The sequence below is a fragment of the Haemaphysalis longicornis genome, unplaced genomic scaffold, assembly GCF_048455015.1.
Source record: "Haemaphysalis longicornis isolate Haplotype H1 unplaced genomic scaffold, Haemaphysalis longicornis Haplotype H1 scaffold_8, whole genome shotgun sequence".
Lineage (NCBI taxonomy): Eukaryota > Metazoa > Arthropoda > Arachnida > Ixodida > Ixodidae > Haemaphysalis > Haemaphysalis longicornis.
Window position 1 is genome coordinate 120,367,920 of NW_027526445.1, and position 25,202 is coordinate 120,393,121.

Consider the following 25,202-nt stretch of genomic DNA (forward strand, 5'->3'; position numbering starts at 1 on the left):
TTATCTATGCTAGAGCCGCAACAAACAGTTTTCTCCGTATATTATAACATAAGCTACATATCTAACGTGTAATACATATCAGTGGTAGTTTTTCTACAATTTCAGAATGTGTATTTTCTCGTTAATATGGCTCCAGCATTATTCATAGCTATCTCAAGCTGTCATTGCATATTCAGTGATCGGGAATGTTTCCTCCGAATTTATTCGCTCAGACATTACCTTTCCGCAACGGCAGAGCTAATCGGAAGGCCCTTCCAAGCATTTGGAGTAGCACCATCAGTTGATGGCACGCTTAATAAAGTTTGACAGCCGCGTTCTTCATTTTCGCTGGAAATGCATGCGACTTTTTTCACGCTGATTTGGTTTATTTTCTTGAATTCCGTTGGTCTTCCCTCCACAATATAACCACTGTGTTATTGTTACTACTTCTGTGGCAAAAGCAAATTACAAGGGGGGCGTGTCGTGTTTCAGTAGACGCATGAGCTTACATGCATGAGCTTTCCATGCGTTCACCCCACAGAGCTGGCGTCGCCTCTCGTGTGTCATTTCAAAGAAAACAATCGACATCTTTACGAGTCCATTCACTCAGTTCGCAAACGTACTACTGTTGCGATTTGGAGCAATTCGGGTGAAGAAAATGGTTCAACCTACAGACCAGAGAGCGACTTCGTCGAAAGAAAGTAGTACTTTATTTTGCCCAAAAGCTGTGGTGATTGCACTGATTGCACCACTGAGTTCTTCACTCAGTCATCTAGACAGTGGGGTTCCCGATGGTTTGGGAGCTCGGTGTGTTCAGCCAACTGGACGGGGGCTTATTCCACGAAGGTAGCCTCCCACTCTGCTAAGGAGGACATGTTATGAAGTTGTGCTTGCTGTTGCTGAGCTTGTTAGAGCTTGCTGTTGCTCCCTTGGTCCCCGTACTCAGATCCAGCATACGATTCCGTTTAACAGTAGCAACACCCATTCGAAGCCCACATGTATAATTCAGTGAAGTGTGGACATTCGTTACACCACAAACTGTTTTGGATCATGCTACAGTTGCCATGCATGACAGCCGCCGAGGCAGGCTGCGCTTTAAGCAAGAAAGGAGGCAATGTTGAGATGAGATGGGAATTTATTTACGCGAGAAGCTTCCACCGAAGACAGAGCGGGCGACGACACACAGCTATACACACGGGAAACACAGACAAGTGACACATCCCAAGTATTTACAGACGAACAACACCACCGACATTTTTTTTCTTGTAAGGGCGCACTGCCGAGAACGTGTCGCTGCAGTCAGACAGCGGACTGCTGGCACAGCAGCAGTCTCTTAAGACTTCTTCTCGGTCTTCTTCGGGAGCAGGACGGCCTGAATGTTGGGCAGCACACCACCCTGAGCGATGGTGACGCCGGAGAGCAGCTTGTTCAGCTCCTCGTCGTTTCGGATGGCCAGTTGCAGGTGGCGGGGAATGATGCGGGTCTTCTTGTTGTCACGGGCGGCGTTCCCGGCAAGCTCGAGCACTTCAGCCGCCAGGTACTCGAGAACCGCGGCCAGGTAGACGGGAGCTCCGGCCCCGACGCGCTCGGCGTAGTTTCCTTTGCGGAGCAGACGGTGGATTCGTCCCACGGGGAACTGGAGACCCGCACGGCTGGATCGGGTCTTGCTCTTCCCCTTCACTTTTCCGCCCTTGCCGCGACCAGACATGCTGCGTGGTACGCTTGACGACTCCTTTCAAAAAAACGTACCGGGGTTCAGACTACGGCCGTGTGCAAAAGCAACGGAGCTGCAGAGTTGCTTCTCGCAGCGGGAGCCGGAAAGGTTGCAAGAAAACAGACCCGGACTTCGTCACGTATCACGTAGCACTACAATAAACAAGATGGCGGCGAAAGGCGTGGTTCATTTGAGTTCAGCGCTCAACTAAAAGTGACTTCTGTGATTCTATTGGCGAAAAATTGAGCCAATGAGATCACTGCATCAATACCATACGTTAAGCCTGCTCCAATGGGAAGCGTAAATGCTGAATACAAAGTGTACATTAATACTGGTAGCAACCTTTAGTTAACAACGTGCACACCTAGCGGTGAAACAAAAAAGTTAGCAATAATTGTACTAAAACATTGCGTTACAACAAAAAGTTGCACAAAAAATAACAAACTAAAATAAATCAATTATATGAATATTTTAAATGTCTAGTTTTATTTAATTAAACAAATTATTTAAGTAATATGAGCACCTTTTTAGCTTCACCGCCAGGGAAAACGACAAGTTTTTTATACGCACTACCAGTGCAACATTAGTCTTTTGTAGATGCGGCGTGTTCGTATAAAATGCTGAGCTCGCAGTAATTGCCGCATTCAGCGCCTTGTTTTGATTTCGCTTGACGTTCCACGACAGTCGAACAATGCCTCCCCAGCCCAGCGGAAAAGCAATCAAGAAGGCCGGCAAGGCTCAGAAGGCCGTGCGGGCTACGGACAAGAAGAAAAAGAAGCGCAGGAGGAAGGAGAGCTTCAGCATCTACATCTACAAGGTCTTGAAGCAGGTGCACCCGGACACCGGCGTCTCCAGCAAGGCGATGTCGATCATGAACAGCTTCGTCAACGACATCTTCGAACGCATCGCCGCGGAGGCGTCGCGCCTCGCCCACTACAACAAGCGGTCAACCATCACCAGCCGCGAAGTCCAGACCGCCGTGCGTCTGTTGCTGCCGGGTGAGCTGGCCAAGCACGCAGTCTCCGAGGGCACCAAAGCCGTCACCAAGTACACTTCCTCCAAGTGAGGACCCCGCATCCCACTCGGCAAGAGCTCCATCAAAACCCATTCGTGTGTGAGAGAACGTGTGAACGTTGTGTGGACACTTTTTTTTTTTGTGAACTTTTCAGTGAGCATTCCACATTCACCGTCAACGGCGTTGTTTTTACCCATCTCGTCTCTTAGCCTTCCGCGAACCAAAATCGGGCTGTGTGCTTCTCGTCTTTCATCGTCTCAATAAAAAGTTTGATGGCCTGTACGGTTTGCTTTCTTGTAGACGTGGCAAAGCGCGCAGCAGAACCAGAGTAAACGGGGGAAAAAAAATAAACAAAAATCGGCCAGCGAAGTTGGCTAGGTTTAGCTCAAACCTGTCGTACAAAAAAACAACGGTTGGAGATTTTTTTTTTTTTTACTTTAAATGCGGCGTGCGCGCTGTAAGAAACAGTTCTTCGGTTCGAAAACCCTCCCTGCCCATTTAGCCCTAACCCTGTTTTGTAGTTTTTTAGGTCTCGATATGCAGTCCGGAACAAGCTAGCTCTCGCTAGAGGCCCTTCGGCCGCTTAGCTCTCGCAACAAAAACGAAGCTGCCCGAAACGACAAATATCAATAGAAATTCTCTAGCTGCGCAATTTTGACCAAATTCAGCGCAATGAACACGACACAAAGCCTCACTCGCAATGTTTTTTTTTCCCCCTCTGTGTCTTCATTATTGAGCGCCATTTACACCGAAATTGAAGGTGATTGTTGGGGGATCGAAATGAAAAAAAAAAAAAAATTGTATTTTTCGCCCGAAGGACGCATCTAATGAAGCAGCTGCAAACAAATCCCCAGGTGGCGCACGGATGCTCTGTTCAACATGGCGGCCTCCAGGTACCATGTGTTTGTTGGAGCTGAGACAGGACTTTTAAAAGGTTTGTGGCGTGTAAAATTTTAGTCAGTTTTCGCCGCTCTATCTTTCACTTAGATGGAAACGGTTGGTGGCTCGGCGAAGTGGCACTGTTACATTGTCGACGTGTTTCAGGTATCAACACTGAAAAGAAGGTCTTCGCGAATTTGAACAGCCTGCACGAAGTCGACAAGAGCGCCGAAATCACCTGTCTGCGTTGGAAAGACGACTCGGAATCGGAGGCAAGTTTCCACAGTGCTTACTTGTGCGTTACTAAATCTTCCCCTGAAAATCCGAGTGGTGTCACTTTCGGAGCACGTCGCAACTCTGTGCTGGTCAACCGAAAGTTGCGGCTCCAAATTTTCATCTGTTTCCGTAGGGACGGAATAAAAGGACACGATGAATTAATGGTTACATTTACTGATTACTGGCCGTAATTTTTCGTACAGACGTGTACGGGCCGCTTCTTACTAATAAGCAACTACGTAGTAAGTAATTCCTGCCGCTATTTTGTTACGGGTGTAGCTATCAACGTGGAAAACAGCGCGAATAAACGAGACGTAGAGTGGAACACACACACACGCGCTGTTTTCCACATTTTTAACATGCATCAACCAGCCCACTTGCAGCATCCCGTTCTAAGATCTAGTTATCATTTGTTTACCATATTAATCTTCTTTCTCCAAAAGGCAGGAGGTTTGGGGAAGGGGTAGCGAGAACGAATGTGTGAAACTTCACAACGGGTGTCAGCGTAAATAGCTCCACGTTCCTCTTTCTCAGATTTATGCTGGCCTGCGCTCTCAAACCGTCAAGACGTACTGCTCAAACAGCGGCCTCTGCAAAGACGTCGTCGACGTGAGGGGAGGAGAAGGTCCCATCAAAGGCATAGGCGTTGTTAACTCGTGAGTAGTAGCTTCCTGAGTGAAGACCCGTAGTCTTCAGTGCTTAACCTGTTGTTCTAACGGTAATTGTCGGTTTTTATCGCCTTTGTTTCCAGAAATCTCGTCACCTGTGTGAGCTCTGGCCTGCTGAAGGTTTGGGCCCAGGATGGAAGCAGTCAGGTGCGTATGGGTGGTTAATGAGTTTTGTCGAATCAATTTTGGGTTACCCTCGTGTTTGCTGAATGAAGGCTTCTTTTTGTTGCATTTGTTATTACTGTGCTTGCAGGCAGAAACAGAGGTTGGCGTCGACGTGTTTCGGATGCGGCAGCACACACGGAAAGCTGGTCTGGTTGCGACGGGAGGCAAAGAGAACGACCTCAAGCTCTGGGATCTGGAAAACCTGGAGAAGCCAGTGTTCCAGGCAAAAAATGTGAGTGCGGGGACTTAAAGGGCCCATGAATACAAAACACGTTTGGTTCATTCAAAAGATTGCCTTGATAGAGTCGTACTGACCCCACTTTCAACGTAAACTTCGCTCAACTAAACTATAAATTAGAAAAAGATGGAATGGCCATGCGATAAACTAGCTCATTTCCCGCAACAGAACCTATGATGTCATACCAGCCAGCTCTGCAATTGACAGAGGCCGACAAAAGCAAACACAAATTAGGCAGAGCTGATAAGCTTGCCGAATGAGCTATTTGCGCTTAAATTGAGGGCGCATTCTTTTTATAGCAGTAAGAATGGGGGTATAAACAGTGAAAGTTATGAAAGCAAATGTAGACATAGAAGTACCGATGCGTGCTGCTGTTGGTACTGCGCACACTGTGCTTGTTTTAGCTGCACAGGTGTCCACCGCTTTCAAGTTGTCTTACACGCACTGGCCGATTGGCATAAGCGGCGTTGTCTTACATGACCCTGTTTGTCGAAAATATTCCATGATTCACGAAACGGTTATTTTCTGCAGTAACAAATACAAGCCAGGTGCAAATACGGTCATAAAACAAAACAACGGCAGACAGCGGGTCGTGCATGAGTATGATAGCACCATCTGGGAAGAGTGACGGCAAGCAGCGCTGCAGTCGAATCGCACAGTGCAAGTTCGTTTGTGTACGCGTGCTTGGACTTCATTGCTGACGTCCCCAAAATGCACGATTTGGCGGGAGAATCAAAATTTTAACCTAAATTGATTAATTTCTCAGTGAATGCAGCATCATTTGCTGCTGGACATGCACTAGGAGCACTATAAAACACGAAATCTTTCGAATAAAACCGACGTATTTTGTCCTCACGGCCCCCTTATACCATGGATGGGCAGCCTGGCGTCATGAACAACCTGACGTGGCTTTTGATCCCCAAACAGGTCAGGAACGATTTCCTCGACCTGAGGGTTCCAGTCTGGGTGACGGACATGGACTTCATGGCCGACTCTGAAAAAGTGATTGCCATCACCGGTCATCATCAGGTGAGCACCGAAGTAATTTATTAACCTCTTTCAGTGGATTTTTTATTGCGACCATCACGTTGTGGATTTCTACGAAGTGCATGGATCTTTGGTTATACTTTGGCTGACAAGGGGTATTTATTGTCTCTTTTACTTTATGCCGCGTCTCAAAGGTCCGCATTTATGACCCAAGCTGCAATCAACGGCGGCCTGTGGTGGACTTCGAGTTCGACGAGTACCCCCTGACTTGCCTGTCCCTGACGCCAAGACCAGAGTAAGCTAAGCTTGTTTGCTTTTCCCTGGGGGGAAAAGACCAGAGGTAATGTGCAACCTTGCCTCAGTCTAAAAATAGCCAATGTGGAATAACAAGTGTATCAAGTTTGATGCGAACTGTATTTATTTAAGTTCGGTATTTTGGAAAGGTAAAGATAGGGGGTGCCCTTCGAGACATTTCTGGCACCTGATGATTGATATCCCAGTCTATCCTGTACAGATTTTCAGGCGCTATTAAAAAAAATTGCAGCATTCATTAGCATGTTGACGGCCCATGTTTTGTGTACTCTGCTAGGCATGTTGTCGGTGGGCCATAAAGTGGGGAGTTCTAAGTGTATTGTTTTGCGTGGAAATTCATCTATAATGGGAACATTGTTTCTAATGGAACAAAACTCTGATCAGTTGTGAACTACCAAATCTTCAGAGCGCAGCAAAGTTGTACGTTGTATTGATGGCTCCGTTTAATACCCATCGAAACTGAAAATTGTTGTGCGAATGTTGTTTTGTCAAGGTAGATGCACGTTATGGAGTATAATTAGAGGCACACCAAAAATTTTGAAAATGGAAGTGTTAAATGTTGATGGAGAGAAACCATTATTGTAGCTATGGACCAGGCTCATGTCTATTGCATGTTGTGCGGGATGCTTCATTTGCTATAAGGCGCTGTCTATACAGATAAACTGTGCCTTAGCTCTTGTTAATTTTGAAGCGACTTTTGCCATGCAGACATTGCCTTGGTCCCACCAGAAAGACACCAGCAATAACTCTTCAAACCTGGGCTTTCACAAAATACCGATTACGCGTATAACTACACTCTTTCCACTGCAAGGTGAACAGTGACTGACCGTCCGGCAAGGTCGAGGCATAGGCTCGCACTAATTCTTCGAGATGGGGTATGGTGCAAGAACTTATTCACTTCTGTAGATATCCTGAGCCCCTTCATGAAAAAATTGGGCCGAAGCCAGCTTTGATGACTGTCCGTGTGGTGCTTGTGGTATCCAGGTTGTTTGTTGGTGGTGTCGGTTGTTTGGTAAATGACGATTTGTGCTGACAAGCTGAACTCGCTTCACTTCCCCCAATTCGGTTTGAAGGTCGGTCAGATTACCGCTTTATTGCAGAAAGGTGATTAGACAAATACCAACAGGCCCAAAAACTGGGCGATAAATAAATGCTGGTAGTAACAGTATAATGAAAATCTTTATGAAGCTTTACCGTAAAGAAAGCATCGTGTGGACTTTCCTATCTGATCCAGGAGCGTGCCAGATCCAGTTTTTCTGAACTGTTTGGCACACGGGCATGTGCAGACAAAACAGAAATGCTGTGGCCTCTTCAAATGGTTGCATTCAGGTGTACAGGTGGTCATACGATAAAGCGGCTGAGCGTTAGGCCTTTTTCAAGTACAATATAGGCCAGCTGTGGGTTTTGTGGTGCAGTGGGCACAGAACTCGTTGTCCCAATCGTCTAAACGCGTGCATAAAAGGACCTCTACTGAGCCTACAACGTGTCCCATGTTCGCCGTATCAAAAGGCAGCAGCCCGAAAGGGTCATCTCGAAGCAAGGACAGCACATGGAATACCGCTCTTGCACTAACTGCTCTGAAAATTTTGGGAGCCATTTTCTCAATAGTGCACCTTGAGCACCCTGCATTCAAATTTCCGACATGGTGTGCCTTGATCACTGTTCACCTTTTACGAGTAGGAACACCGGTGTATGGATGACTGGTGTAATAACAGCAGTGTGCTGTGTGAATATGTACAAGTTAAAAAATGTACAAAAAATGTACTTGCACAAGTTGAAAAGTGTAAACATGTTAAAATGCCGCCTTGTCCATCTGCTGACATAACAGAAACCTGTTATACTGGGCTACAAGTAAAGAAAGGCAGTGGCTCATGTAGTGCATCACTCCACCAAAGCGGTGATGAGCCCAGATGTCATTGCGTGTGGGTGTTTTGAAAAGGGATTGCAGTTAATGCGTGGCATTGTCTACTTTCTCTCACCTAGTTTCTTTTTTGTTGCTGCAGTAATTTATAACGAGATTAAGTCCAAAAAAAGAAGGGAAATGACTCGCAACATATTTAAAGTATTCGCACTAACCCTTCGCCGTCCTCAACTTTTACCAACTTTCCGGCCGTTCTGGCCCGCAACTATTTTGCCAGTTTCTGGCACCGCAAAGAAAAAGGCCAACTGTGCAAACACAGGATATTTATTTATTCTCTTGCACTCTGCTTGCGACCTCTTTACCGATATTTGAGCAGCGTGTGGAAAAACCGCTCGGCGCATTCTTCTGGGTGCAGGCCAGGGGTTTTACTGCAGGCTTTGGAGAACAACATAGTTTCCCTCCTGCCTCCTTTTGTTTTTCTGTCGCTACAATTAGCACAGTCCTTGCTGCTTCGACCTGGAAGCTTGTAGGTCAAATGACTCGTCCTATCTAGCCTTTCATCGCACTCCATATGGCAGACGGGCCCTGCTACTTGCTGGAGCCCCCAGGTCACCCACCAGTTGTTGGATGAGGTTGCGGCAGCACTGCAGGTGTTGCTGCTCTTTCTCGCCATGATTCTGCGGCTTTGTGCGCTTCCAAATAAAGCTATTGACAATGAAAACCTCTCGATGCCAGGGAAAAAAAAAAGCTTTCGCCACCATTTTATTGTCTTTCAACAAAATGCGTAGCTCACAGAGTAATGATCCACCCGGTGCTGTCTCCACCGCCATCGTGGTCTTTGTCACTCGCCTCTGTCGAATCACTGTCATCACGAACTGATGGAGACACGCAGTTCGCTTCCTCACTGACATCATCATCGCATTTGCAAAGTGCACCACCGTATAACGCACGCGATGAGGAAGTGGCCGTGCTTCTTATCGAACAGGCTGCATGTGAAAACGCTCTGGGATCCAGGAGGCCCGTGCTGAACATTGTGCTGCACCCTAGTGCAAAAAGAAAAAACTTCAACAAACACAGTTCACTTTTCCCTCAAGGGATGGCGCACCATGTATACAAAGAATGTGGGCGCATTGCAGTGAAAAAAAAAAACGCGAAGTTTAACCTTGACAGCGGACCGCTACGGCCGTGTTGCGTTTTCTGGCGGGGCCCGACAACAGACCGCAATGGGTCAAGTGCTGTTTTTTTTTCGCCCTTTAAGTTGTACGCGAGTATAGCTGTGAAATTGAAAGTTTATTTTGGGGGGTCCAGTTCATAGAAACATGGCTGTGTGTGTACGTGTGTGTCTTGGGTGCTGTACATCACGCAATGTCGAGCAGTTAACATTTTCATCAAAGAATTGGCCTGCTCTTTTGCTTCAGCACTTGGAAAAATTGGTGTCTGGACCAACACCGGCTGCCTCGGTAGATGCATTGTGCTCCATGGTAAAAGTAGGCTCGCAGGCATTCTAAACCCCAGTACAGGGGAAGCTGGTGACATAGTATACAGCCCCACCCCTCCTATTTCAGCTCCGTGGTGTTTTTAAAGCGAAAGCTTTCTTAGCGAGACCGATGGCGCCCTGTCAAAAAACTAATGCATTTCTCTGTAGACAGGTTGCGCAACTGATGATCTCTGATAAGACCTGTGGACACATGGCGCGTGCGTAAAACTGGTTTTCAGTTGTGTCAAAACGGTTAGTTAAAAATCGCTAAAAAGGAACGGTTCTAGATAACGCAATACACACATCGTTCATGAAGAAGTAGTGTGATGGTAAACCCCTATCTCATAAACCAGGTATCGGTATACGTTTAGATCGTTCATACATGCGTTTACTTATTGAGAAAAAAAACGTTGCTTGGATTTGTTCTTTGTTTGCGATTTGGGTCTTTGAAGGCTTGCTGATCAATTGGACGCACTTTTAGCGAAGGTTTTGATGCACTTTCGACGCAGCTTTGATGTGAGAAAGCTTTTGCCCTTCTCTCAACTTTAGTTCAGAAGGGATGGTGAAATTTTTTTCTCAGTGTCTGCATTGTACGAAGCTAAGTTATGCCTCTGTCTCCCTTCTGCTGGTTCGTATGAGTCACGAATGCGTGCATATGTTTCAGCAATTGCTTGACCAGTGGTCAAGTCCTGTAGTGGTCTTTTGACCACCAACCATTGAGCCGTTTATGTACATAGGAGGCTTGAAGAATGCAGAATCTGGCAAACACAAGGGAATTAAGTTGGACATTTTAAAGATGACCATTTTCGTGGTCTGTTCGCCTGATTTTTCCTGAAAGGCAGATTTATTTTCATTAGAGTGCGCTTTAAGATTCACTTCCTGGGGAGCTGCTCGCAAAGTTGTTTGGCGAAAGTTGGGGTCGCATGGCATCATTCAAACCTGCTCTTTGTCTAGGAAGGCCAGCTTGTTGTTTGGTCTCTTTGTTGAGCCAGATGTCAGTGCTTGTAAGGTCGGAGCTTTCCTTTGAGGCGCTTCCTGCTGGAGAGCGCAGGTCGAGAGAATCAGATAGGTCGTTAGGAAATGCCATTAAATGCCAAGTGGCTTCGCTGTCTTTGAGGAGAGTGGACGCTTCTTTTTTTATTCTACACAATTGAGCGGCCACAACTGGGAAACAACTGCGCTTTGAACTTGCCAGCTTTGTTTACATTTTTTGTTGTTCTACATTTGCAAGTGTAAACATAAGCGTGTTCAATATCTGATGTACTTTTAGCACGTGGGCCTTAGATGTTTTTAGTGCTCGATTGCCGTTCCCTTTTTAATTATCTTAGGCGCACAACTTGGTTTCCAAAACATTCGTCCGAAAAAGACGCAGATACTAGTTTGAAGAGTCTGTAGGATGTTGAAAAGCGTTTGGGAGGTCCTCAAGGCTTATTGTGCTAAGAATGTTCCACACACTCCTGCTTGGCAGTTGCAACTATCTTTTTCTCATTGAGGGCAGCAGTCTTCTTTGAGGCAGTGTTTCTTTGCCATTTTTGGGGGGAAAAGTTCAATGCTGCGCACAACTTTTTGTCGAGTGTACAGAATATTAAAACGTGGTAATTTGGCCCCTATGTCAACTCGGCGCAAGTTGCCGTCAAATCTGTGCATCAGCTTCTTCCCGAATCACATCTCATCGAGTACGGTCATTCCTGTCTCATTTTAATCTAATCTCTTCCTTCAGTTTCTCTTCGAACGTGGAAAAGATCTTTTCATCAAGGCCACAATCCACAAGAAAACATATATTTGGTGTGTGCAAGAAACTAGTTTTAGCCTATGATGAACCTCGGAGAAACAACGGGGAACTTAATGAACGTGGATGAAGGCAAAGTAGCACTGGCCAGAATGACCCCATCCTGTATTTCTATTTTTTTCTTCCTGAACCGTGTTCACGATAAGGCAACACTTTCTTAATTAGAGGGTCATTGAAGAGACCTGTTGGCACCTCACAAGTGCTTCCCCTGAAGTTTAACATTCAAGGATTGTGTAGGCAATTCTTGAACAGTTTTCGTTCGCTGACTCCCAGGAACATGAAAGAAAGTGCCACTTTCCTGGTTTGACTAGCTGCAGTGACTCATTTGGAAGTGAGCAGGATGAGATTTGATGGACTGAGACCTTCTGTACGCTGCGTGAATTGGGCAGGAACAAGTACAGGGTCTAACATAACCTCTAAAGAAAAATAAGGTTAGCGTCAAAACTTTTACTGAGATATAGTGTGAAACCACATTTTGAACCAACATTATGTTGTTGCAGCAAACTGTAAAGAAGCCCCAAGGAATGGGCCTAATGTCTTCCCTTCAGGATATACCAATGGCTCTAGAGCCCGCCAAATTGTGAAACAGGGGACCACATTTTGAACAACCGATGTTACGTCGTTGCAGCAAATTGTGGAGAGACCCCAAGAAATGTGCCCAATTTCAGGATTAAAGGGAAGCTGAAGCGCTTTCCAAAAAAATTGAGTTAGATTAACAGTTATATAGTTTCTTGTGCGCTGATTCCGAATATCACATTGAAATTTATCGTACATGAGTCCAAGTGGCATTTATCTTGCAAAAAGCGCGGCCGCGTTTGAAAGACGCGCGCTTTTCGTCTTTTGACGCCCCTGATTGGTTGCGCCCGTCATGACGTCAAAGGAGGACACCCTTCGGCCGCGCGGGTTGTCGGAAGCATTGCGAACGATCGCACGATTGCCTTTGCGGCAATTTAGCTTGCAGTTTAATTTTCGCACATGACTGGAAGTTTGTTTTATATATTTCCGGTGCTGTTGGTTCAATTATCTTGGAGCTTAAATTTGCTTTACACGACAGAGAACCCCAAAGCAGTGACTGTGACTTCGACTAGTGGGTTCCATCAAAATATTTTTGAATTAGGCAACCAGCATAGGGGGAATCTATACCTTATGTTAATATTAGGTACTGCCTTAACTGTTTCTTATTGTACACAAAACCATTTATGCCGAAGATTAATGGGCGTTTTATAAACAATCTACCAGCGAAAAGCACGTACGTGCACTGCGCGAAAAAATAGCGTTCATGCGCTGTAAACGTATATGCGAGACACATCTTGCTGGTACACGCATAAACCAACAAGCAGACTCTGCTTCCGCATTTCCTTTGTTCGTTGTCGCCCACCCCAGCCCCGTTACTCATCCCCGTACACAGACTCACACACGCGCGCCATTTCGGCAGCGGCGCTACGGCGCCTCCGCGATTGCTAGCTGCACTTCGATGAGTGGCGTCTTACTGCTTCACATGCATTTATTCTGAAAATACTGCAGCATACTGGTGCCTGCTCAGCATTATTGGCTGTAGTAGGGCTTGATTTTCGCTTGTGCGTTGCGCATTCTGCTGCAATATTACGGCCACCTCGTTATAATTAACAGACCAGTCGGACAAGGCAGTTACGTTGTAGTTACGTTACTTTAGGTAACAATCACCAAACGTTTGCGATAATGAATCGTTGGCCTGTTTCAGCATTTTAGATTTAAGCATTTACCGCGCTAGTCGGACAGAGGCCGTATATTTACTCTTCGGTCCTAATTTTTTAGTATCATCATTATATATATCACCGACTATCACTGGAGCACACTTGAGGTTCAGTGGCAACAAGTGCTTGCCAAGTTATAATATGCAGCCACACAGAATCTTGGGCAAAAAATTTGGCCCCCGCAGTCAACACAAATTATGGCACGGTGGTAATTCGGAGTGGTGTTTTTTTTTTTTTTTTTTTAAATTCCAGACAAACATCACCTTATCGTGACATGTATACTTGAAAAATAAGTAATCTGGTTGTCTTGGTTCTTTTACTTTGTAGGACTACTGTTTACCTCTTAGCCAGGAGAGAACTTCTATCAGGATTGGCCCCTTGTTTTAGTTTCGCCAAAAAATTGTTTTTTGAACACTGTCCTGAACCCACAGGGAAAGAAAACCGACGCGTTTAACGAAACAAGTATTTCCTGAACAAGTGTGACTTGGTTTCTGGAATGGAATGAAACATCCCCGGCCAAAGTACAGCAGTATTCCCCATCCTTCCTAAATCTAGAATCTAATGTGAACATTCACGTCCGTCGCATAAAAAAAAAAAAACGCATTGGAGCGGTTTACAAAGTATTTAACGTAGTGTAGTATATTCTCCGTCATCAAGCACAGCCACCTCGGCTGTCGCTTCCGTGTGTTATCAAGCATCCCGGCGTGGCATTATTCTGATTAAGAATACGGCATGATAACGTATGCCTCGTTTGGCGTTCGTGCATACTTTTTGAACACGAAAATTGTACAAATGAGTGCTATCAACCACAACAACAAGTATCATTCACAAGGAAACACGGCGAAAAGAGCATGGCCGAAGCGGCCGATCTGGCCGGAAGTCAAGGTATGACGTTTTTCAGCCGGTTTTCGCCCGCGCTCTTCGGTCTTCCGGCATCGCGCGGCGAGATGGGGGCGGGGCATCGGGCCACTTTTGTTTGCTCATTGCGCCGCTTCTATTGCATGTATTGCGAAAATATTTCGTACACGGGAACTATTCAATGTGTACTTGCTGCTAGTCAACTTTTCTTTTAATTCTAAAACCGCTTCACCTTCCCTTTAAGCAGTGGCTCTAGAGCCCCTCCAAATGGTGAAACAAGCGGCTACATAATGCAGCCAGAATAGAGAGCTCGGCAAATTCGGTGTCTGTTCTCAACCATCTGTGTTTCAGAGTCTTTTGTATTCTTATGCCTGACCCTCTGAAGTGCATTGCACAGTGGGTTACAAGCAAACAGGCAGCAGTGGGGTGAAAAAAATGCAGCAGGCTCGCACTAATGCGTAAGACTTGAAGGTAGCGAAGCGGTACGCAACCTTCAGGACCATCATGACGGTTTAGTTCCACGATTGCAGCTGATTTGCTTCTTCTTCGCTGCTGCAACGACCTCTACTCCATCATTGTTGCTGTCAGTGTGAGCTTCCTTAATTTTTTTGGAAGTGATAATCATTGGACATCACCTTGGAGGGGTGTACGCTATGATGTCTTTTTCTCGTTCCAAGCAAGTCTTGCGCCACGATTATGGTGAACACTGGAGTCTTTCTCATTTCGATCAAGTGTTACCACCATTATGGTGTACGGTAAAGGTTTTTTTTTTTGGTCAGTCTTCCTAAGTCTGTATGCTTAACTTGATGAACGTGTGCAGGGGACGCTGGGCGGTCATAGTGAGGCACGCACACACGTGAGAGTGCTCAGCATTTTCATGGTATTTTTAAAAAACTGGATACGAAAAATTATGAGTGTCTAAACAGCTTTGCTGTTAAAAAATTTTGCATCAGGTACGAGAAAGACTTGCTAACCACCTTGTTCTGTTAACCTATTTGTGCCATGCAACTTGGCCACAGAGTCCACCGTCAGTCCCCCCTTGTTCTTCTTGAAGAGCCTAGCCCCGGACTTTAAGGAAGCAATATTTATTTTATTTATTTTAACGTACTGCCAATTCCATTTGGGATTTTTGCAGGAGGGGCGATACATAGTTTCAAATACACAAAATTCGAACGTGGTTTTCTTTCATACAGGAAGAGAACAGTGTGAACATGTGGGACAGGTTTTCTGCATGACAAGCGAAGGTTTCCTTATCAAATACGTGCTTTCCTTATCAAATCCACACGAGCCTTCGTTGTAAATGGAGCGCCACAAATACGCGTGCACGTCACCTTGCCTCAGCTTCTCTTCTTTGCGGCGTTGACCCTTATCGGGTTTCCTAATCGCCTGCAGGCCGTGCAGTTACACCCTGTAGCAATTAAGGCACTTGGTGCTGTCTTGAGCCGCCAGCATCAACGTACAGTTCATTGTCTCATGCTTTTCATTGTCAGGACCTTCCAGGCAGACATTCGCATGGTCAAGTGTGGCGATGGCATCTGCCACGTTAAATAGAGCGTTGAAAAGGTTGACTGCTGCTGCCGTCAATGCCAACAGGATGCCTGTGGCTGAAGGGCTCAACAGGCGTGGAACCGTCACCTTAATTACTAAGGTGTCGGTTAGAGTATCTTTTGCTGGAAAGGTGATTGGTTGTGGTTCTTGGGCAGTGCGGTCTTAATGAAAATCATAGATATGGTTCTGCGGGGGTCCATTGTCAGCACCACCCAAGCAGGGCTTGGTAGTGCAAGTTTGCGTGCACATTTTGACAGGAGTGATAGGGCCAGAGGTTTTTCCTCTTTCCGACTGCACTGCTCTGCTGGCTCATTGCACTGCAGGAAGAGTTCCCATTCCTCGAAGGAAGCCGGCAACTACAGGTTCATGCGTGGCTGAGCAAAGATGACTCGCTCACGTGCATGTTCTTAAAGATAGGTAACACGACCACGGGTTATGGTGGAGCACTTTGAACAGTCACACTGACCATCTACATGGAATTCTGGCAAACTTTTTCAACAAACATTATTAAAGCCCATTTTACATGGTGCAATTCACCTGCAAATTCGCTCCTGTTGCACCCTTGCATGGCAAAATGACTATTGCGCTGCAAAACGGCAAAAGGAACAAATTCGCACCATGTAGAACAGCTAAAAAAAAAAACATCCAAGAAGAAAGCGGGGAAGGGAAGGGGGGCATTTCATTCTCTGTGTTTAAAAGAAGCACACTGAAATTAGTGCTAGCCTGTATTCAGGCCTGTGTGAGCGGCGCTTTGCACAAACTATTGTGAAACACAAGCCTCGCTGTTGATATCTTTATGCAGGCCTTGCACTCTGATTGCATTTTAGAAAGCTACAATAAACGTTTCTCTCACTCTCTCTCTCTCTCTCTCTCTCTCTCTCTCTCTCTCTCTCTCTCTCTCTCTCTCTCTCTCTCTCTCTCTCTCTCTCTCTCTCTCTCTCTCTCTCTCTCTCACACACACACACACACACACACACACACACACACACACACACACACACACACACACACACACACACACACACATATTTGAGGTGACAAGATTTTAACTGTCCATTTTTGTTCCTAACAAGTCTCCTGTGTCCAACTTTTTAAGGTCTGACCAGTCCACTTGGGACTCCAGTGCTATGGCTGCTACCCTGCCCCGGCGGTAGTGCATTTTATGGGCTCGGTTTATTCGTTGGTCCCAAGATTCTTAGATTTGTGCATGGGTTGATCATATGTTCAGAGAAATATGCCCAGAAGTGCAGCGATGTTCTTGCTGTTCAGTTGGTAGCCTCCATGTTCTGCCAGCCCTGCAAGGTTTGCCACAATGTGGCGGATACTGCACATAATCTTGTGCTTTGCTTTCCCTGCCTAAATGGAACCCTCAGTGAAATAGCATGCAAGCATCCATGCTTTAAAGTTGCTTTACTGTGTATAGTAGAGCTCTTTGATTGTCAGTCTTGGATTCACTGCAGTCTGCTTGCGACAAGATCTGGTGTTTGTTTTGCACATGTAATCCTACAGCGAGAAGAGCGCTTGGACTACCCACCACACGAGTCTAACTGGGGCTGTTAATCAAAGCAGCCCAAGTAATCCACTGTTGCATCAATTTCTACTTTTCAGTGTTCATCAGTACCTCCGTGCTCGCACAGAATACTGCCAGAAGGGGCAGAGGGCACCTCAAAAGGCTTAAACACACTCACACACATAAAATGTAGTCTTGAAAGTTCTCAGACCCCGTGAATGAACCGTATAAGTGTGTGTGCATGTTTGAACGAATCGTGCGGTAAAACTTTTGAGCTCAATTTTTTTTGCATGGTTGTCTCCAACCAGTAAGTGTGTTACGAAGGGTTGCGAAGCCTGCCACAGCATGTGTGTAAAGGAAAACTGTCACCCCAAACTAGAACCACACTGCCCTCGAACTTTGTGTGCCTTTTCATGAACCGCACACGGCGATGTGGAAGAGCTAAATTGTTCAGCCTCGTGTTCAATCAAGGAAAAGCCTTGCAGCACGTCATCTGTGCGTGTTTCAGGTGCACATTCAAATTTTGGGCACAGGCTAGTCTCCAATTGAATGCAGGCTACCTCCGTGGTAAGCACAGCCACTATGAGGTGAGGCCATTCACCCAGCAGTTCCAGCACAGCTGGTCTGTTGTTCGACCCTTCGCTTCAACCAACATCATGCACAGCCAACACCACGCAAAAGAACGAGAGCAGCTGCTTCTTTTGTTTGTGCTCCTATCACCTTCTGCACTAGAAACCAGCCTCCATTCTTTGTTTGCACAGGGTGTTACATCGGTGAATGCCCATCTGTGAAAATTTTTTCCTAATGGAAACACTCATCCGTTCACGAACCTGCCATGAACCAGCATTGCGTGTTTTGTTCTGGATGCCCGAGGTGGCGCCACACTACAACTGTGGTCAGATCGCCAAGATGGCCCCCAGGTTTCCCATAGGTGGAAGTAGTTTTTATTTGTTTTCTAAATAAGTGGGTCAGTGTCGTCCTTGTTCTCAGCGTCAAACAAAATAGACTACAAAATGCGGCCCTCATGTAAAGTTTGAGGGAGAATGGAGGAGTGGTTTGCTCAGGAAAGCTTTTTAAAGGCGGGTGTTTATCGATGTAACACCCTGTGTGCTGCCAAGTGTGCTGGCCACTGCAGTCACTGTTTGCACGAACGAGTCGTGAACTAACCACTTTCTCTCCCCCCGTCCTCCCCTTGTGCGGGGTGTGCAGGCAGGTGGTGGTGGGCAACAGCCGTGGGCGGGTGGCCCTGGTGGACGTGCGCCGCAAGGGCACAGTGCACGTGTTCAAGGGGGTGGCCGGCAGCATCCGGGCCGTCTGCTGCCACCCGACCCTGCCCCTGGTGGCCAGCTGTGGCCTGGACCGGTTCCTCCGGGTGCACGACCTGAACACCCGCCTGCTGCAGACCAAGGTGGGTGGTGGGAAGGATGGACAGGATGGTGGATGGGTGGTTGGACCAACACACACAACCAACACACGAAAAGACTGGCGCCGGTAGAACCGATGCACTTGCAAGGAGATTGTCAGTGAAAGCACCTATTATGTCCTCATTCAGGTCCTACACACTTGATATATTTCTGGTCTAGAAAACACTTCGGCCAAGCAGGGGTGCCGTCTTAGGAAAAGCAAATTCCTTTTTGTGCAGTGCACACAAAGCCACAGCCAATCCAGTAATTTGTGCGTCGCCCCATGTGGTGCGACTACATTTATTTCTCTTGTTGCTGTGCAGGGTTCGCACAGGTCCTTGAAAACCTTGAAAACCCTTGAATTTAGAAGTGTCAATTTCAAGGCCTGGAAAGTCCTGGAATTTTTAAATGGTCCTTGAAAACCCTTGATTTTTCCGGAGAGAATCAATGGCCCTGTCTTTTCACAAGAATTTAAAGTGTTTGTCGTTGATTTTAGGTGTTAACAAATGTAAAAAAACATTGTAACAATCAAGTTTCAGCGTATTGCGTGAAATTACAAGTTTGGTAGATTTTCATTATTACGAGGCAACATTAGCAGCAGGCACTTGTCAATCCAATCTGCATCACGATACAATCCAGTGAAAGCCAGCTTCTGTTTTCTATCTTGCATCTTCCATCTAGTCTATGGACACTTGCTCATTGCGTGTTTGCTGTTCCTCATACGCTTCAAACTTTGCTTTTACGTGAAAATGGTGGACGTGTACATAGTTCATCCTGCCTTGAAGCAACACTTGCTCGATTTAATTTCAGCTGATATTCTTGCTGACAAAGCAGGAGATGCACGCAGCATGAACTAAGTTTTGAAATTAAACAGTCTCAGGAAAACACAAAGAAAAAAAAACTCTAAATACCAGCCATGAAATAAAAAAAATGAAGCTGGGGGAGCATTTACGAACCCGTTAGCACCTATCAAAATGTGCACTAATGTGCTTAGATATTGTGCAATAAAAAAACTTTTGCATTGTGTTGGAAAAGTTATAAATAATCCCAGATAAAACATTAGATGGGGACCTTGAAAATGTGTCTTGTGGTCCTTGAAAGTCCTTGAAAACCCTTGAATTTTTGCTTTTGAAGCCTGTACGAACCCTGCTGTGGTGTTTTGGAAAACAGGTTCCTGGCCACACACGCCCAACGTTGCACCAAATGTGTCATAAAATGATCCACAGCTCTGCACAAGACTTAGGTGCATGCTGCAGACCCCCCGGTGGTCTAAATCAGTTTGTAGCCCATCACTATGATGCACCTATGGCGCATCACTATGGTCCAGGTGGAGCTTCGCCACATCAAAACCCAATTTGATTGGATTATTCATGATCTGCAGCTCACTGCATCAGCAGGTCTTCGTTTACACTGCACAAACGTGAATTTGCTTTTTTTTTTTTTTTTTCCGGACAATATTGTTGGTTAGCCGTAGTGGCTGCATAAATTCTTAGCATTCTACTTACTCGGCTACCTATATTGTGGTTTTATGCTGCTTTTGTGTTCACACAGGACCAATGCTACAAATGTGCGAGCTGTTTCTTAAATTCACGAGGATGGATCAGCGCTTGTCCTGTCTTCTCTTCCTTGTGTGTCGTCGTGTTTGTGCACTGTTAACCCTTTATGTTTCTTAAAGGAGTGGGATATTTCAAGGGTCACGTAAATATTTGTAGGACCATGAAGCGCAGAGCTACTGATTGCACAATAACTGTCAAGAAGTTGATTTGAGCTTAATTTTGCATAAGCAGTACCTTCGCATTTGTGTCCATCATTCCTACACAGTGGGGACGTATTCGTAGAGAGGGCCCTCTACGCACTTTGGCAATGGTTCAACGTGTCTGCTACATGGGCATTTCAAAGCCCTTCGAGCTGCTCCAGGATGTTTTTTCAAAGGCATTAGGTTGAAATGCGGTTTTAGTCAAGGGGCACCGCCAGTTACCTTTGAGGTTCTGAGAGGCCTTTGAAACGTGTTATGTTCGTACTTTCCAGTGCAGTTTCTGCACGCCGCATTCGCCAGAATTAATATTTACGAGGAAAATTGTTTTTAAAGAGCGTGCTCTTAACAATTTCTCCACTTGTTTTTGTTTTATACAGTTAAACCTCGATATAACGAAGTCGTACTTGCGGGCGGAAATTTCGTTAAATTGAGAATTTCGTAAAATCGAGGTTTTGATTTTACAGTTTATTTAACCAGTTATTGAGGTTTCAAAGCCTTGCCCATCACCCAGAAACAACTGCTATGTAGTTACCTCTCCACTTAAAGTGAAATTTGTACTAAAACTGGCCGCGAAAATTGTGTGAATTGAGAGTTTCAACACTTAGGCTATGTAATTCAGATAGCCGACGGTAGTTCATGTGTCATCGTGAAACCGGTGCTTTTTCCGCAATGCCTCATTAAATGTGATAGCAGACTAGGTTTCCACTTTTTATTTTGTTCATTTCAGTCAATACTAAGCGCCGCTGTTAGACAATTGAACCCGCTTCTATGCCCTGTGAACTTCACCCCGGCGAGGTGCTGGTTCGAAGTTACACCTTTTTTCGTCCGTTCAGTGGTAGGCTTAGGCGCGGCATTGAGGGGTGCGGCGGGCCAACAGCGGAAGGGTGCTACAGTGAAACCTCGATATATCGAACAGCGCGGTGCCCGAGAAATAGTTCGATATAACCATAATTCGATATATAAAATGACGTAAAAAACGCGTCATAAACTGGTACAAATCAATAAATGAACGAATTTTGCCGTAAATACTCACTTGGTGCTGCAAAGTATTTATTCTTTTGGCTTAAATTACTACAGCAGCGTAGCCTGGCGTGTTATACACGACTTCCTCAACGTAGTCCAAATGTTCCACAAGTGACAGGCCGGTGCCTTCTATAGCGCTGCAGTAGCGGTGCGGTAGGGCCAAAACCGCTGAAGCCTCGGTAGAAGTCGGGAGCAGGGCACTATCAGCGCTTGCGGGTACAACCTCGGCAGCGTCTTCGTTTGTGCGCTCAGTAGTAACCTCCGCTAGGATTTCCACATCCGTCAACTCTGCTGTCGTTCCGGTGCTGTCGTGACCGCCGACAAAGTCATCAATGCCACGGCCGCTGGATGAGAGCGCCTTTCATCCAGCGGCCGTGTCAATGCACACGCTTCGTAGCTCAGCCCCAACAAAGCGCTCCAGCTGGCCCCAGGTTTCTTCAAGCTCGCAGTCTTCTTTTGCACCATCCAATTCTGCTTGGGTGCAAGCAACCGATGCGCAGCAGTCGGGAACGCCCATCGCGCCACCGCTATCCTCGAGGGTACTGCGGGATAGCTCGCCGCCTGTCAACAGAGCGCGAGCGGTCTGGGCAGTCTGGGGTGGCGGAGTTCGATATACCCATTTCATGTCCGCCCCAGTTCGAAATAAAAAATTAAAAATGCATGTTATTTTCCGCGTGATATAGAAAGTGTTCGATACAGGCAATAATTCGATATACCCGTGTTCGATATATCGAGGTTTGACTGTATGAAACTTTCTAGACTTTTTTCGTGTACAAAACTCTGCAGTATGGGTATGGGCGCGGGATGCAACCACGACACTAGAGATAGCCATGATTGTGATTTGAGCGGAGTACACGCGGACGGACTGTGTGTAGCAGTGCTTACGTGCTCCCGCTTAAAGGCCAACTGCACTCAAATTTCACCCTGGCTAAATGCCTTCGAAATGTGTAGTAGGTACCATGAGAACTACTGCGACGCGACCGGTAGCTCTGTGCAATGCATGGTTATTCAGTTTCAGGCACTCAAAACAACGCCCTTGCAGACGACAAAGCACCTGCCGGCGTGTCGCGCAAACAGCCATTTAGCGGAAGTGACATGCCAGCCATCCAGGCCGATCGGCCTGCCTCGTAGCGGGAGAAACCGGGAAACTCGCATTTCGCACCGCCGGTACGCCTGGCTTTCATGGCTCCGAAGAGGCTTCGTTCACTGTGCGGTTCTCTCCTTTTCGAGTGTCGTCGCGACATCATGCCTACGCGGTGTGCTGCTCTCGGAGCGCATGAATAGTGTCGTGCTTGCAGGACAAGCGCTCGCTTTTCCGCACGCCTCGCACGCGCGCGCTCACACTCTCCTCCTGGCTGGCCGAGCCGGCCGCGTCGGCCGGTCCGCACAGCTCGCGCCGTCAGGCCAGGCAGTCTGACCGCTCGCGCCGACGGCTGATACATCACTTCCGCCTGCTCGTAATGGCCGCGTTTTGCCCAGTTTCGTTTTCAAAATCTTCGATTTTTGCTGGTCGCTTGCGGCGTAATTACGCACATTTTAGGCGCCCTACTTCGTACACCGCGGTATTTTTAGTCATACTATGCAAGAACAGTGATTTCGCGCAGTCGAAATTTTGAGTGCAGTTGGCCTTTAAGCGGAAAGCTTACATTAAGTATCTTCCGGCAAAATTTGATTAAGCAATTACTTGTATGCCCGCTGAGCACTAAAGAAACCGATTTCTCCGCACCGCAGCAGTCTAATGAACACGGGTGAAACGAAGACGACCACGTTCAAAGAGAGCAATTTATTGCCACCAGCACTCGATGTTTAAGCCGTAGTGAAGAAGCCCGTCAGCAGCGCTTACCATTTCTTGACCTCGTGTGCTGACAGCGCTAACAAGGCTTGCTCTTACACATTCGTGTGCGACTGCGTGCCTCCGCAGAACGTCGATTGCATCCATCACTTCGGTGGCCGTCGGTCTACCGGCGGTTTCACCGACACTTCCTCAGGCTCTTGTTCAGAACACTTTTCTTTCCCTTGGAGTGCTCACGCTGCTTAGAAGACTCACCTAATGATGCACGAACAAAATATTAATGTGGTTATCAGCGAGCACAACTTAGTGCAGCAGCACCGTGAGGAACGACGCGTAGAAAAAAAGCTTGAAGTAGGCTTCGGCAGGCTAAGCATAGAGGGCGCTCGCGTAGGCAACGATGGAGACGTCAGAATGGTGGCCGCACTATTCAACCGTCTATGACTACTAGCGGTTTGAGCAGCTTCTTTCATCGCTTTAAATTGTTGTCAACCGCAGATTTCACCGCTTTTCTTTCATTTTAGCTGTTTAGGAGTTAATGCGAGTACTGAATGTTTTCAATGTAGGCTTTGAGAGGCAAAATAAAACGTGCCTCGACCGGAATTTCATTCTTCCTTTCTTGTCGTGACTTCGTTAAATCGGAATCGCTGCACGAAATTACTTTGTAAAATCAAGATAAAAATACATGCATTTAGCAAAATTTTGATAGAAAACTTGAAAAAATTTATTATATCGTGAATTTCGTTAAATCGAGGTTCGTTATATCGAGGTTCAACTGTATTGCTCATTTTATGATTAGAAGGTAACTTTGTCTCTACACTGGTGAGGAAAAAAAAAAAACAGCCTACGCAAGCCATATTGCCATGTTTATTTTGTGCACATTTTGTGTGTGTATTTGTAGGTTGTAATCAATTTTATCACTCACAGTGGCGTTTTTCTGGTCCAGTTTAACTCTAAAATTAGAAATATTTTTTATCAAGTTGATTGATTGTAGGGTTTAACGCGCCGACGCAACGAAGGCGATGAGGCGCGCCATAGTGGAGGGCTGCGGATTAATTTTGACCACCTGGGGATCTTTAACGTGCGCCGAAATCTCAAACACACGGGCGTTTCTGCTTGTCGCCCCCATAAGAAAAGCGGCCGCCGCGGCCGGGAATCGAACCCGCGACCTTGTGCTCAGCAGCGCAACGCCTTAGCCACTGAGCCACCGCGGCGGGTATTTTACGAGAATGATAATGGGCAGCAGTGGCAACATCGAAACGCCGGGTGAACATGGGAGCTTTCAATTGCCATTGAGAATTGCCACTTAAATCGGTGGAACTCCTTTCAGTTGAAATGGCATTGGAAATTTCGAAGGTCATTTGACTTGAAAAGTCCTTTCGAACGCTCATGTAGCGGGGGTGTAACATCAGCTTTAAGCCGAGGTATGGTTGAAACATGGCAGTGATTTGGCTTAAGGGACCGTCAAGTGAAGCACTGTTCTTTCCTTCCCTCTTCTTTTCCGGCAGTTGTACCTGAAGTCGAGGCTCAACTGCCTGCTGATGCGGACAGACTTTGCGGTTGAGGAGGAGGAGGAGGAGGACAAGGGCGAGGAGGAGGCCAAGGTGGAGGAAGAAATCTGGGAAGGCATGGAGGAAGTGGAGGACACAGCAGACGCCGCAGCGGTCAAGAAAGCCGTGGTCAAGAGGAGCCGTGCGCCAGTCGTTACCAAAAGCAAGAGGAGGAGAAAGCCAAATAAAGCGGATGGCTAGATGAACAGGCTGAGAGGTGGCGCACACGTGTCTTGCGTATCATTATTAGAGAACGGATGTTCGGAATTAAGAAAACGCGTTTTAGGTGCCAAAAACAGGCAGGCAAAACAGTGTTTTAGGCTTCCAATGTCGGAAGTGTAGGCACCATAAACTTTTACATAAATGAAAATAATTTCAAACAGTGATGTGGGCGACCTGTTTCTGTGACAGGAAAACCAAAATTGCTATAATTTGTAAAGGCACAAAGGTGCCAACAGTCGTACATTGTTGCGCAATTGTCCCGTAAAACTGCTAAACTAATGGTGATCCATTGGCTTACTTCAACGAGCGCACTGCTATCATTCATGTTCAATGGGCATTGTCGCTTGCACGAGCGTCGCATATAATGAAACAGGCATGAAAAAGAATACTTAAGGGCTGGGAACATTGATTGTCGCTTGCACGAGTGTCACATATAATGAAACAGGCATG

The 25,202-nt window shown here is 46.4% G+C and overlaps 3 protein-coding genes across 3 annotated transcripts; 2 read left to right on the forward strand and 1 right to left on the reverse strand.

The window, feature by feature from the left end:
• Positions 1 to 1,096: 1,096 nt before the first annotated feature.
• Positions 1,097 to 1,893, reverse strand: LOC144148766 (histone H2A). Its single transcript, XM_077680280.1, has one exon. The coding sequence runs from the start codon at positions 1,685 to 1,687 to the stop codon at positions 1,313 to 1,315; it is 375 nt and encodes a 124-aa protein (XP_077536406.1). The 5' UTR covers positions 1,688 to 1,893; the 3' UTR covers positions 1,097 to 1,312.
• A 390-nt stretch (positions 1,894 to 2,283) lies between these two features.
• LOC144148765 (histone H2B-like) lies at positions 2,284 to 2,988 on the forward strand. Its single transcript, XM_077680279.1, has one exon. It carries the CDS (start codon positions 2,385 to 2,387, stop codon positions 2,757 to 2,759), a length of 375 nt encoding a protein of 124 aa, XP_077536405.1. The 5' UTR covers positions 2,284 to 2,384; the 3' UTR covers positions 2,760 to 2,988.
• Positions 2,989 to 3,543: 555 nt separating this feature from the next.
• On the forward strand, positions 3,544 to 24,755 carry L(2)k09848 (WD repeat domain 74 lethal (2) k09848). Its single transcript, XM_077680278.1, has 9 exons — positions 3,544 to 3,642; positions 3,753 to 3,859; positions 4,398 to 4,519; positions 4,615 to 4,678; positions 4,785 to 4,928; positions 5,862 to 5,963; positions 6,116 to 6,216; positions 18,219 to 18,417; positions 24,489 to 24,755. The coding sequence occupies exons 1-9, from the start codon at positions 3,588 to 3,590 to the stop codon at positions 24,729 to 24,731; spliced, it is 1,137 nt and encodes a 378-aa protein (XP_077536404.1). The 5' UTR covers positions 3,544 to 3,587; the 3' UTR covers positions 24,732 to 24,755.
• Positions 24,756 to 25,202: the final 447 nt, after the last annotated feature.

Coding starts and splice junctions, on each gene's coding strand:
- LOC144148765 (XM_077680279.1), top strand. CDS start 2,385: ATGCCTCCCCAGCCCAGCGGAAAAGCAATCAAGAAGGCCGGCAAGGCT.
- LOC144148766 (XM_077680280.1), bottom strand. CDS start 1,687: ATGTCTGGTCGCGGCAAGGGCGGAAAAGTGAAGGGGAAGAGCAAGACC.